At 36.6% G+C, this 14,772-nt stretch overlaps 1 protein-coding gene across 1 annotated transcript; it reads right to left on the reverse strand.

Moving 5' to 3' along the window:
• Positions 1 to 6,545: 6,545 nt before the first annotated feature.
• LOC145164418 (receptor-like protein EIX2) lies at positions 6,546 to 6,941 on the reverse strand. Its single transcript, XM_079083137.1, has one exon. It carries the CDS (start codon positions 6,939 to 6,941, stop codon positions 6,546 to 6,548), a length of 396 nt encoding a protein of 131 aa, XP_078939263.1.
• Positions 6,942 to 14,772: the final 7,831 nt, after the last annotated feature.

Here is a 14,772-nt window from a genome sequence, read left to right on the forward strand (position 1 = left end):
GTTCTTCATTTATTAGCTTTACTTTGATCAGTTATTCTCGTTGCTTATTAAATGTCTTGATCATTTGTTGAAAACATTATCTAAGACGTGACTGGTCTTTCCAGACTTGACTTGAACATTTATTAGCAAGCAGACATTGATCTTAAGCATTCACTCAAGGTTTGAGTTCTCAAACGTTGTCCCTGCGCATAAGTAAGATCTTGTTCTCACATGATGACACATTTAAACGTCGTTTCCGTCTCAATAAGGCGATATTTTTACGTATTAGTAATGCTTTAGAAGCCCATTATGATTTTTTCAAACAAAAACCCGACGCCAGGGAAGAATGGGTTTTAGTAGTATACAAAAGTGTGCGGTTGCGCTTAGGTATTTGGGATACGGTATAACATTTGATGCATCTGACAAATACTTCAAAATATCTGAGACGACCACATTTGATTGTGTAGATTGGTTTTACGCATGTGTGTATGAGGTTTTTCATCAAAAATATTTGCGTAAACCAACTCCACGTGATATTGAGAGATTATATTCGACTTGAAGGCATGGATTTCCTGGTATGCTTGGCAGTCTAGATTGTACGCATGTGGCTTGGAAAAAATGTCCAAATGCATGGCGTGGCCAATTCACTCGAGAAGATATAGGTGAACCAAGTATAATCCTAGAAGTTGTCGCATCTCAGGATTTATGGATACAACATTCTTTTTTTGGAGTCACGGGGTCTAACAACAACATTAACGTTCTTGGCCAGTCTCCACTTTTTAACGATCTTTGGACCGGCAAAGTACCTGATATGACGTTCACGGTGAACGAACATTCGTACAAATACGATTACTACCTTGGTGATGGGATATACCCGGATTATTCTACACTTATGAAGGCATATTTGGTTCGTCGAAGTGAAAAGACAAAGTTGTTCACAAAGAGACAGGAATCAGCTAGGAAGGATATCGAGAGGGCATTTGGAGTACTCAAGCAGACGTGACATGCCGTGAAATACGCTACACAACTTTGGGATAAGGATAGAATTAAACGAATGGTCCTGACAAGTATTATAATGCATAATATGATCATTGAAGATCAAGGTCGAGCAATTTGCACGTACGATCCGGACGACGACGTCGTCCTGCTTGAAAAGTTCGTACCCGGAACGAATGAATTTTTATCACGAGTTGTTGAAATCCATAACAGCGAAATGCATGTGTTTCAATCTTCGAGAAGATGCCGCGGATCATTTGTACCAACTCAACATGAACGAAGAGTAGTTTTTTTTTTCTTTTGTTTTTTTTACTTATGTTTGTTTGTTTGTTTTTAATTTAGGTTATTTAAATTAAGTTAATGTTTTTTTATTCTAGGTTAATTAAGTAATGTAGTTTGAAGTTGTATTTTTATTTTTAATGGTTTTTTTGTGTATTTTAATTAATGTAACTTGATATTTTAAATTAATGAAAATTAGTATTTTAAAAAAATTATATGATTTTTTATGTAATTTTATTTAAATTTAATTAAAAAAATGAGGTGTATTGGTGTGTTTAGTAATATGTATCTCATGGTTAGTGATAGGAATGTAGTGATGATGTGGCACCCACCACTATGGTGGTTAGTAGTGCTTATAACGGATGACCTTATTAAAACCAAACAAATATAAGTGGTTGCACATAAAAAAAATACTTACGAAAATGAGATGGAGCCCTAAGCGTCCCCATTGGTTCCCCATTATAAACCCGAATTCAGTTTAGTATAGAAAGAAAAAAAAAGGTAGTGAAAAGATCGATTGTTATGATGACCTTATGGGCTCTGTGAAAGAGAAAGTAGTTTTTTTTATTTTTTGAAACAACAAACTTACCACTAGGCCAAAGGCCCTTTGGTGAGAGAGAAAGTAGTTAGATTTTATAAAGCCAGAAATGAAGAGAAGCTATTATCATCGAAGACTTGGAAGTCAGCTGCACAGACAAGTCGTGAAAGACTTTGGAAATGGAAATAAATGCACAATTTTGTATAGACGTATTATTTTTCTCTTAGGGTCCCTCCAACTAAAAGGTAATTTGATAGGATGCCGTGAGAAATGTTCCCCCGATGACTTATTATCGCTTATTGATCATTTGTTTGAAAAAATTACGTATATGAACGGTATCCTCGACATGAGTTATTAGGGAAAACCCTAATTTAATCGATTTGAAAGAAATTTATTGTTATATTGATATCTGGTCCAGGTTTTATTTATTTATTTATTTAACATATTTGAATTAATGTGGAACGATTAATTTGAGCAAGACCAAGGCCTATTCCCAAAAATGACCTCCAGTAGCAGCCACATCCTGAAGTATGGCCCACTGAAATTTAACATACACAACCAACGAACATTCCAAGGGGGGTCCATTGAAATTCTGATACATAAATAGCAACAAAGTTTCTTTAATCCAGAAGGAAACTATGACCTGTCCAACCTCAAGTTGCAGTAAAGTTTCTATTTCCAAATTCTAATTTAAGTCATGATAATCATATTTAAGTTGATGGAAATAAAAATTATATGGGATGAAGTGATAGATCCAAAATAATCATTCTGAAAAATATGTTTTATAATAAATTTTATTGATTATGATTTTTTTTAGAACAACGTTTTCTACAATTTACAAAACAAGTGCAGCAGGAAGCTGAAAAATATACAAGTTACAATCGATTAGAGTGGCAACACTTGATGACCAATTGGGCTTCTTTTAGTTTGGCCTATGAAATAGAGAAAAGCTATCAATTAAAATTAGATTGTTGCAGCTGTATTCAAACCATTAACTAGGTACATTTGCAGATATGTAATACAACATATTTAATTCATTTCACATGTCACCATTCGATCTAATTCAAAATAACTCCTACAGAAAGAACACAACACCAAACTCACACGCACGAGAAGAAATATCACCAAAACTCACATCACGAAAGAAAACGTAGCACGAAACAAAGACCCACAAAGAGGAATCCTACCCAACAACACAAACAACTATAAATTCACACACTCATGAAAATAAATCTCACCCAAACTACCCCACCTATTGATATTAGTAACTGGATCTGAATCAGGGCATCACTCTTGAGGGTCCATAAAATATAAATTGTAGACAAAGTCCAGTACAAGGTCGGCCCAAAGGGATGGAGACCTCGGCCATGCCCATGGCAGCAATACGCTGGGGGCATCACATTTTCTAAAGATGTTATGGGTAGGGTATAATTTACTTGGGCCAATAGGGAAAATTTTATACATGTCTTTGCAAACGTTACATATTAAGTCTATATCTTTTCAAAGTTTATAATTACACATATATCCTTCTTAACCTATTAAAATCACATTTATATCCAAGATTATATTTTAATTAGATTTAAATAAATTTAATATTAAATTTTTTTTCTAAAATTAAAAGATACATATGATATTACTAAAATACCCTGCTTGAATTAAAGATTAAAATTAAACAATTTATTTATTAATGTGTCATGTCATCGATTGTCATTTCCAGTAATGCATCACCCCGTTCTCTCATATTACACCTCCCAAAAGGTCCCATTCTTTTTTGCTAGAAATTCTTAATTTCTCATCTCAATTCAACAATTCCAAGCACAATCCATCTTCTAGTACGTCTTTTTCTCTAGCCCTGCATTATGTTCATGATTGAACACCAACCCACAATACATCGTAATCGCTGCTTGCAACTAGTGTGTTATAATCCTAGACCAATTGAATATCTCACACAAGCCCCCATTTTGATGGATCAGTCTGTCGAGCATAAACAAGTATTTAGGAGCATCAAACCTCAATATCAAGTACAATTACATATCGAATTCTTGTCTAATGTTTTTGATAAAAGTGAAACTTAGGGTAGTGCATTATAAGCTTCTTCAAGTGGAACATGTGAAGTTGTATACCAATTGTTTGTGAATGATTGGCTTACTTGCTAGAGATACAAAAAAGTTCAATTCTGTAATACCCGCAGATTCGGGTAGTCGATTAAGATATAATAAGTGTTAAAAATGACTTTATGATAGACGATTATTTACGATAACTAATATTAACCAAAGTTATTGTGTGTGTGAAAAGGATTCCATACGTATAAAGAACGCTGAAATCCGACTTGGTATGAAGACGTTATGCCTTTTCGAAGTTTCGAGATTAACCGGACACGACTCTATGTATCGTAAAAAGTGAAATTTGATAAATTACTTTTATCCTAAGAGATCTAAACGATAGTCGTAGTAGTCGTTGAATCGAGAGCGTGCATATAAAGGAAATCCAAATTTGACTTCATGAGAGAAAGTTATGATTTTTCGAAGTTTTAGCGCAGCGGTGCTGGCACAAAAATTGTGTCTTAGATCGGTTGAAGTTAGTCGAAACGATCAAAACGGGAGTCGAAGATCTCCACTAGTATCAAATCACCTACGGACACACCATAATACTGTGACCATATGCGTATAGTGACATTTTATTTTTTCACTAAAAGTGTGACGGAAGGTGACGTCATCGTATGGGTGTTATGGTCACTTTAAAATGCAGTGTCCGTATGATATGAAAAAATGTACCGTATTATAAAAGTGTGGTATTAGGTATTTTGTTGCTAAAATCAATCATTTTATCCTAGCTAATAACCTCAAAAGAAACATGTCCTAAACGATTGTGCCATAATTCAAAAGGAGCCTTCTTCGAAACACCAGAAGTTGCCATGAAAGCCATTGGAGTGTCTAGGAGAACATACTATCCATCTTCACATACGCCCTGTGCGATCACTTGTTTTGTTTTCCTGTCCTGAATATGAAAAAAGGGTTGAGAAAACAAGACATCAACTGGGTGATCCAAGGTAAGCTTGCTAATGGATAATAAGCTTTTGGTATATTTGGGAATAACAAGAACGTCACGTAACATAAGTTTTTTCAAAATAGATGAGTGACCGATATGAGAGAGACAAGTAAATGATTACCATTGCCAAAGAGAACCTTCATATTACCAGTGTGAGGAGATGTTTGACAGATATTCTGAGTAGAGGGTGTCATGTGAGTTGTGGCCCCTGAGTCGATGTACCAATCGGGACTTCCATTATTGACATGACATTGAGATGTGAACGCCTTTGCCAAGTTGGAATCATTCACAAGGGCATTGTTGGCATAAGTGTGCAAGTTTGGGCATGAGGAGGCATAATGCCCATTATTTCGACAAAGCTGACAGTGAGCAGGGCAGCGACCTCCTATTCCTCGTCTGCTATTTGAGAACCCTAGAGAGTTGCCACCACGAGAACTGCAATGACCACGGTTGTTGGAGAATCAGGACTGCTGAGAAACAAATGCAATTGGTAGAGTAGTGGTTATATGTAGAGTTTGGAGAAATAATTCATGCCCCTCGGCTTGAGCTACAAGATCACAAAAACTTATTGCAGGTTTGGAATTACGTATAGCGTTGGAAAGGGTCTCAAATGAAGCACCCGATCCACAGAGAAACTAATGGATTTTATCCATGTAATCAACCGGATATCCAATTGCAGAAAGTTTGTCACATGAATGTTGAAACTTTCAACTGTAGTCAGGAACAGAAGTACCTTTGATCACGGTTCGTAGAGAGTCACGTAGAGAGTGAATACATTCAACAGAGGAGTTGATGTATGCTTTTTCTAGGGAAGACCAGATGGCATGTGCTTTAGATAAACCAAGGATCTCGGCTACTGCTTCTTCGGTGAGAGATGAATTTAGAAGGATCAATGCACGCTAATCCAGTTCTAGCCATGTAGAGTAGGCAGGGTTGGGGGTGAATTTACCTTCAACATGAATCTTCTCCGGTGGGGCAATTGAGGTGCCATTAATACAGGAAATAAGCTTTTGATATGAAAATGAGGGGAATCATTTGGTAGAACAAAGTTTGATAGGAATCATGTGTAAGATGGTATACATGGATACATTCTTGTGAAGTAGACATGATGAAGGTACCAGGAAAAAACGAGGTGGATTTGAGGAAGAAGAATAAAGACGAAGAGAAATATGATAAGAGAGTTTGTTAGGATGATATCAAGTGATAATAGATTAAAAGAACCACAAACATAATCTCGTGTGAGCTTTGTATATATAATGAATAATTATAAACGAAAGGATAAGCTATAAAATACAAGATAAATACAACATTTAACAGTTGTAGATCGACATTATCTAATATAATCTAACCTAACAACTTGATCTTGTATAAATATTAAATCGAATGTCAGAGCGGAAGGTATTTCAAGTTGAAATATACCACATTTTATTTTGTGAATTACAACGGAATAAAATTCTATATTAATCTAATATAGGAACTTGATCTTATATAAATATCAAATCAAGCAAAAGTTTCAAAATAGATACTTTTAAACAACCCTTTATACAAATATAGAATCCAAATAGTAGTATAAATAAGCATAGTAGTAGTGTTAAACAGTAAAACACTTATAACATATATTCAAAATAAATTTCATTTTAGATTATCTATAAGGCTTCTCTTCCTCTCTTAATCTTGGCAACTCTTACCACAACTACAACATATATTATGTACATGGTTTCCTCAGCAACATGAAAAGCTTCTGTCTCCATTGCTTCTTGAACAACAAAACGACAATAACACCCCAAAACCTTGTTGCAAAACCAGACATCATGTCTCGGTAAAACCTTACCTTCATCACCGCATCATGTGCTTCATCTTTCTTCTCATCTGTTGTAGGATCTTCATGGCTTGAGCAATTCTCTGGCAAAGGATCTCCACATAGATCTTTGTTCCCAACATATATTGATGAATCATCAAGGGTCTGCAATTGATTTCCTTTTGGAATTTGTGCAAACAAGTTGTTGTGTAACAAATTCAAGCGGCTTAATAAGTTTAAAGTTCCCTTGATTATCCCGGTCAACTCATTTTTTAAGAAGTCGAGAGATTCTAGTTTCATCATGTTTCCAATGTTGTCTACAATACCATGGAACTTAACCCTCCTAGACAATGAGAGATGATTCCTGTTAACTTGTTGAATGCCACATCCAAAATTTGAAGTTTTGAAATATTGCACACAAATCGAGGAATTCCACGGGTGAAGTTATTTCCGTGTAACCTTAAAACCATAAAATATGAAAGTTTTTCTCCGATCCTTTCTGGTATAATTCCAAAAAAAATTATTATCACCAAAATATAAGACCATTAGACCTTTTAAATTCCCCTATTCTTGAGGAAGTTCACCACTAAACATATTGTCAACTTTTAAGCTAAATTTCATGCCGTCAACTTTTGCAGATCTATAAAAAACTTGGGAATTTTTTCGGTTAACATATTTATTGAAAGATCAAGAAAGACAAAATCTGTCCTTTTTCACAATGACCTTGGAATTGACCCATTGAAAAGGTTATATTGCAGAAATAATCTCGGGTGAAATCCATACACAGACACATCAAATTTCCCCAAATTAGGAAGGCTTGTTAAAGGACCGATGAGTTTGTTTTGAGAGATATCTAAGAAATTGAAGGGCATCTTGTGCAACCTTATGGGTGTTGAACATGACTCTTTTGTGGGTGTCACACCCCCAGCCATCGGCGGAAACACCGGGTAGTGTAACGTCATTCTTCGTATCACAGTTATATAACATACACTGAACAATACTAAGAAAATACATACCTTTATTGATAATTGAAAGTTACATAACTGTTTTTCTAGAACCTATTACATAATATCCGACTATTGCATACTTTTTAATGATCAGAAAGGTAATAGTAAAACTTCTTCTGTTCGAATACATACCCGCTTTTCAAGTTCCTGAAAACACATGCATTTTTAAAATACGTCAACATAAAGTTGGTGAGTCCACAGGTTATGACTCCATAAAATAATACTTTTTTCCACGTTCAAAAGTATAGTTTGAAAGTATCATTTTGACTCTCCAACATTTAGTAGGTATATTAGGTATAATAGTTTACTTATCAATTAAGTATGATACCTAAACATTCCTTAATCCTAAGGTATAAGTAGGGGGAAACTTATACTTAACACTAATACTTGTATACGACAAAGTATAATGCTTCTAATAATTTGCTACCATGAGCCTGTAACCGCGGCTGTGACATAATACCTCTGATAAAATACACTCACGATTTACCATGAGAAACAAACACACTCATGATTTACCATGAGAACAACACCGTACGCTTCATCGACGCCGGGACAATAACAAGTAAAAGGATAGTTCATCACTCGCTTTTGGTTGACTGTAGCTAACAGTCGCAAGTGGGGTGGTCAACCCGTATACTAATTATACACGACTTCCTCGCTCACACGGGATTAACGGTTACAGTTCAGAGGATTTTCGCTAAGATCCCCAATCTTAGTTGATGAATACAATTACTCATGTAGACTTCGACGACTTCCTATAGCTCTAACAACAAAAGCATTTTCATGTCTAAAATCCTAAGTTACTAGACTATGCTTTTAAACATTACTCCTAACTTCATAACATTTAGGCAGTATAACAGTTATATCTTGAAGTAAAACCAGGTTTTATCTTGACCTCAAAACCAATAATAACAACATATAACATTCCTAGTTTTATCTTGACATAAAACTATCAATAACAATATATAACATACTAAGTTTTATCTTGACATAAAACTAACAATAACAACATATAATATACCAAGTTTTATCTTGACATAAAACCAATAATAGCAACATACTTTATAACTTAACATATAGAACTTCCGAATATAACTTCGAAACTATATCGCACACAACATATATATAGAATCCTAAGTATAACTCAAGATCTACATTAGTAAAATAACATGCCGACAGGTTGATAATAGTTGTATATATTCAAAATATTATATTTAGAACAACTATTCCCGGCTAATATAACTATATACTATCATATAGACATAATAATAACGTATATATAATATTAAACATGCGTTTTCCCCCGAAATATTAGAAAGTGGGGCCGTGAAACTCACCCTAGTAGTGTGATTTTATGTAATCTAAGCAGAAACGGTCAGCGTACAAGGTCGTCGGGGCTCGGGATGCAAGATGGCCTCATCAAAGGAGAGAGGAGAAAGAAGTTTAAGTGTAAGAGTGGCCGAAGTTGGACCTGCTATTTATAGTAAGGATTTTGGACCCTCACGTCGTGAGTTTTATAAGGCTCACGTCTTGAGTTTGGATCTTATCCCCATAGACTTGCCATTTGCGTCCCTAGCTTCGGAAGGTGGCCATGTGACTCCTCACGTCGTGAGTTATCCTTGCTCATGTCGTGAGTTTGGATCTTATCCCCTCGCAGCCTCGTCACACACCTTCTAGATTCCGAGATGTGGCAAAATGAGTCCTCACGTCGTGAGTTTCTATACTCACGTTGTGAGCTCAGTCAGATTAGGGTTTCTGACAGATGAATCTTTAGAAGGTCGTAACTTTCACATACGAACTCCGTTTTTGACGTTCTTTATCGCGTAGGTATTTACAAGTACTACAACTCTCTTTTAAACTCCAATAGCTAATTCTAAGTCTATTTTAAATTCCTCTTATTATAGATATTTATAGTGTTCAGTTTATCATCACTTCTTCATGCGAAGTCAGATTCAGACATTCTCTATACTTTTGGAATCGTATGGACGTATACTTTGAGTTGTATCATAAAGAAAGTTCATATTTATATTAGAATTTATCATGAACTATATAGCACTATTATCATATTACTAGTTTAACAAAATCACATTACATGATTGGCATAATCACATGTGATTGTCTATTGACCTATTTTGACTAGTGTTACATTCTCCCCCCGTTAGAATAATTTCGTCCCAGAATTTATCTTATGGATGGGGTTTCATTAAACAGTTGGGGGTATTTTTCTTTTAATCTGATCTTCACGTTCCCAAGTAAATTCAGGTCCTCGTAAAGAGTTCCATCGAACTTTCACTATGGGAATACGACTTTGCTTTAATCGTTTGACTTCTCGATCCATGATCTCAACAGGTTCTTCTACAAAGTTGAGTTTCGTATTGACTTGTATCTCTTCGAGAGGTATAACAAGAGTGTCATCGGAAAGACATCTTTTGAGATTTGATACGTGAAAAACATCGTGCACATTACTTAGCTCTTGAGGCAACTTAAGTTGGTATGCGACAGAACCAATTCTTGATAGAATTTCAAAAGGTCCTATATACCGTGGGTTTAGTTTACCTCGTTTTCCGAATCAAATTACGCCTTTCCAAGGAGAGACCTTCAAAATTACTTTATCTCCAACTTGGAATTCTAAAGGCTTACGTCTTACGTCAGCATAACTCTTTTGACGATCACGTGCATCCTTTAATCGATCCTTAATTTGCACGATCTTTTCAGTTGTCTCGTGGATTATTTCTGGTCCAGTATGTAAGGTATCACCTGTACGTTCTCTGGCCATCTGTGTATCTCCAACTTCTTCCCAACATACTGGGGAACGACATTTTCGTCCATAAAGAGCCTCAAACGGTGCAGCCTTGATGCTGGTGTGATGACTATTCTTGTAGGAAAACTCAATTAATGGTAAATGAGTATCCCACACATTTCCAAAGTCTATTACACAGGCTCAGAGCATATCTTCTAAATTTTGAATGGTTCTCTCACTCTGACCATCAGTCTGTGGATGGTAAGTTGTACTCATATCTAGACGTGTTCCTAAGGAGTTTTGTAGAGATTGCCAAAATCGTGAAGTGAATCTACTATCTCGGTCAGAAATAATAGAATTTGGAACTCCATGCAATCTGACAATTTCCTTAAGATAAACTCTAGTTAGCTTCTCCATCTTGTCATTCTCCTTAATTGGTAAGAAATGGGCGGACTTAGTCAAACTATCGACTATTACCCAAATAGTGTTGAACCCAGTAGGAGTTTTAGGTAACTTAGTAATGAAGTCCATTGATATCTGCTCCAATTTCCATTCAGGTATTTCCGGTTGTTGAAGTAAACCTGAAGGCTTTTGATGTTCTGCCTTTACTCTAGAACAAGTCAAACATTTGCTCACATAAGTAGCAATTTCTGCCTTCATGTTTGCCCACCAATAATGTACCTTTAAATCTAAGTACATTTTTTCAGAGCCTGGATGTACGGAATATCTGGACTTGTGGGCTTCTTCTAAATTCGGTTCAGACCCTGACCAAGTCCCTGACTCCACCGAACTTAGGTGTCCAAATTCGGTTCATAAAGTGTCGCGTTCCGTCATCTCTTTGTATAAGTTGCTTTTCGATTCCTCGCAAAGCTTCGTTCTTGATGTTTTCTTCTTTTAGAGCCTCAAGTTGAGCTTCTCTTATTTGTGCGGTAAAGTTATAATGGATAGTTATAGTTAATGCTCGTACCCGTCGGGTTTTAATATATTATTTCCAGCTCAAGGCATCTGCTACCACATTTGCCTTTCCGGGATGATAACGAATTTCACATTCGTAATCATTCAACAATTCGACCCATCTTCGTTGTCTCATATTAAGATCTTTTTGGTTGAAGATGTGCTAGAGACTCTTGTGGTCGGTAAAAATAGTACACTTAGTACCGTATAAGTAATGTCTCCAAATTTTTAGTGCAAAAATTACAGCTCCCAATTCAAGATCATGGGTAGTGTAATTATTCTCATGCACCTTAAGTTGTCGTGATGCATAGGCGATAACTTTTCCTCTTTGCATCAACACACATCCCAATCCTTGATTTGATGCGTCGCGGTATACAACGAAATCTTCTGTTCCATCTGGAAGGGATAGGATTGGTGCACTACACAACATTTGCTTCAGTTTCTGAAAAGCAGCTTCTTGTTTGTCTTCCCAGTTGAACTTCATATCCTTCTGGGTTAGTGTTGTAAGCGGCTTGGCTATTTTGGAGAAATTCTCTATGAATCTACGGTAATAGCCAGCAAGTCCTAGGAATTGACGCACCTCTGTTGGCGTCTTTGGTGCTTCCCAATTCCTGATTGCTTCAACTTTGGATGGTTCAACATGAATTCCTTCATTGCTAACTACATGACCTAAAAATTGTACTTCTCTAATCCAAAACTCACATTTGGAGAATTTAGCGTACAACTTTTCTTTTCTTAGTAGTTCCAAGATTATTTGCAGGTGTTGACCATGTTCTTCCTTGGTTCGTGAATATATCAACATATCATCGATAAATACAATCACGAATTTATCCAGGTATGGTTTGCAAGCACGATTCATGAGATCCATAAACACTGCTGGGGCATTGGTCAATCCAAAAGACATAACTAAGAACTCATAATGACCATAACGAGTTCTAAATGCTGTTTTTGGAATGTCGTCTTCTTGTACTCTGAGTTGATGGTATCCTGATCTGAGATCTATCTTTGAGTAGTAGATGGATCCTTGCAGTTGATCGAATAGATCATCAATTCTCGGAAGCGGATAACGATTCTTGATCGTTAGCTTGTTTAGCTCCCGATAATCAATACACATTCGAAAGGATCCATCCTTCTTCTTGACAAACAAGATTGGTGCTCCCCAAGGTGAGAAACTTGGTCGGATAAAGCCTTTGTCAATAAGTTCTTGTAGTTGGCTAGACAATTCTTGCATTTCAGATGGAGCCAAACGATAAGGAGATTTTGCTACTGGTGCTGCTCCTGGAATTAAGTCGATTCGAAACTCGACTTGTCGGACGGGAGGTATTCCAGGTAGATCTTCAGGAAACACGTCAGGGAAATCACATACTTGAGGTATGTCCTTGATTTCTTTTGTCTTTCTCTTTCTATCTACAATGTTGGCTAAGAATACGCTACATTTCTTATGTAGATATTTATGGGTCTTAGTACAAGAGATGACTTTGAGGTTCTTCCCAGATTTATCACCATAGATAATCAGGGCTTCACCGTTTGGTAAGGGTAGTCATATGGCTTTCTCATGACATCGAATTTCGGCGCGGTGTGAAGATAACCAATCCATGCCAATTATGACATCAAAACTACCGATAGGCATTGGCATGAGGTTGACGTGAAAAAGGTAGTTATTAAGAGTTAACAGACAGTTTTCTAGGATTTCATGTGTTTTCTCAGTTTGACCGTTAGCGATTTCTACTTCATAGATTTCTTTTAATCTGCTAGACTTATGACTTAACAATTTTCTAAACGTCGGAGTTATAAAACTTTGATCTGCTCCAGAGTCGAAGAGTATAGTAGCATATAAATTATCTGTAAGAAACGTACCATATACGACCGAAGGGTCCTGGATAGCCTCTCTGCTTACGATCACAAATGCCCTGCCACGTCCTATGCCTCCTTGACTCCTTAACTTTGGACATTCTTTCTTGATGTGTCCAACCTCCCCACACTCATAGAACTTTCTTCCTTCACCATGGCATGCTCTAGTATTTGTTCCCTGATTCACTGTTGCAGGTGTTGTGCTCCTGCAGTAACTAGCAGTATGCCCCTTTTTCTTGCACATCGTGCAGACAAAACAGTCACCTGGATAATGACGGTTGCACTGATTGCACCATGAAGATTTTGGTTGTGTGGGTACTGCTGTCGTGGCTGCATAATTGGTTGCCACTTCTTGTCTTTTCTCAAATGATTGTTTGGGATTCTTCCTATTAAACTTGCGCTTGTTTGTCCCATATCTGGGAGACTCAGCCTTTGAGACCACTTCTGTTCCTTGGATATCTGTGAGGGTTAGTTGATGAGCTATTCTCTTGGTGCTGTCATAAGTCGTAGGCTTTGATGCGATCACCATGCCTTTAATTTGCGATGCTAAACCCCAGATATATCGCTCAGTTTTCTTATATTCGGGGGTTACAAGTGTTGGACACATTACAGCAAGATCATTAAATCTAGCGGTATAAGCTTTTATCTCTGAACCCTTCATGGTTAGGGTCCACAGCTCCTGTTCCAGTTTATGTATCTCCTCCCTAGGACAATACTCGTCCACTAGCATCATTTTTAGCTCCTCCCATTTCATGGAATTTGCAGTATCAATTCCCATTGTATTCACATGGTTGTTCCACCATGTGAGTGCTGCATCAGCGAAAGTACATGCTGCAAATAGTACTTTACAATCATCTGGACAGAATCTTATTTGAAAGACGGACTCTGTCTTTTCTATCCACCTCGTCAAATTAACTACCCCTTCATTTCCATGAAAGCTTTTTGGCCTGCAATTCATAAAATCTTTGTAGGTACACGTTCTAGCGGTCCTTACATGGCCTTCATTTCTAACTCCATCTCTTGTGACATTAGATAGAGCCGCTGCAATTCTTTGAGCTATGATTTCTTCCAGTTGTGCTGTACCTATTGGGGGTTTGGTTCTGGTGATTGTTGTGGTGCTGATGGTCGGTTAGGGTTTAGCCGATTACTCCTTCTAGGCATTTTGTTTTAGTTTCTAAAATAAGAATTTTATAAGTTTTATTAATTATTTAATACACGAGTACTAAATACTTCAATTATTCTTCAAAGTGTAAAATATAATGGACAACACAATGATTACTGTAATATATTCTTCATATTATTACCAGCGGTTACATCAGCTTATTTAGGTTTATAAGAGAAAAGTTTCTATAAACATTGCAAAATTTGCAAGGTTTTCTACATCCTTGCTATAAACTTTCCTCTTTTCGCCTTAACTAGTCTGATTTCTCTATTTACACAACCACTAGTTTTAGCTTATCTACCAGAAACCTAAATGATGACCTAGCACGTCAGTGACATTAACCACTTGCTCCTGAAGTGCTTGAGTTCTCTGCTCAAGACTTCCCATGCGTTCTTCATTTCTTGAGGTTTGATTGTAGAG

The sequence above is a fragment of the Lactuca virosa genome, chromosome 3 (genome assembly GCF_052849685.1).
Source record: "Lactuca virosa cultivar CGN04683 chromosome 3, Lactuca_virosa_CGN04683_v6, whole genome shotgun sequence".
NCBI classification, from domain to species: Eukaryota; Viridiplantae; Streptophyta; class Magnoliopsida; order Asterales; family Asteraceae; genus Lactuca; species Lactuca virosa.

Excerpts from the sequence above, each read along its gene's own strand:
- LOC145164418 (XM_079083137.1), bottom strand. The coding sequence starts at position 6,941 with ATGATGAAACTAGAATCTCTCGACTTCTTAAAAAATGAGTTGACCGGG.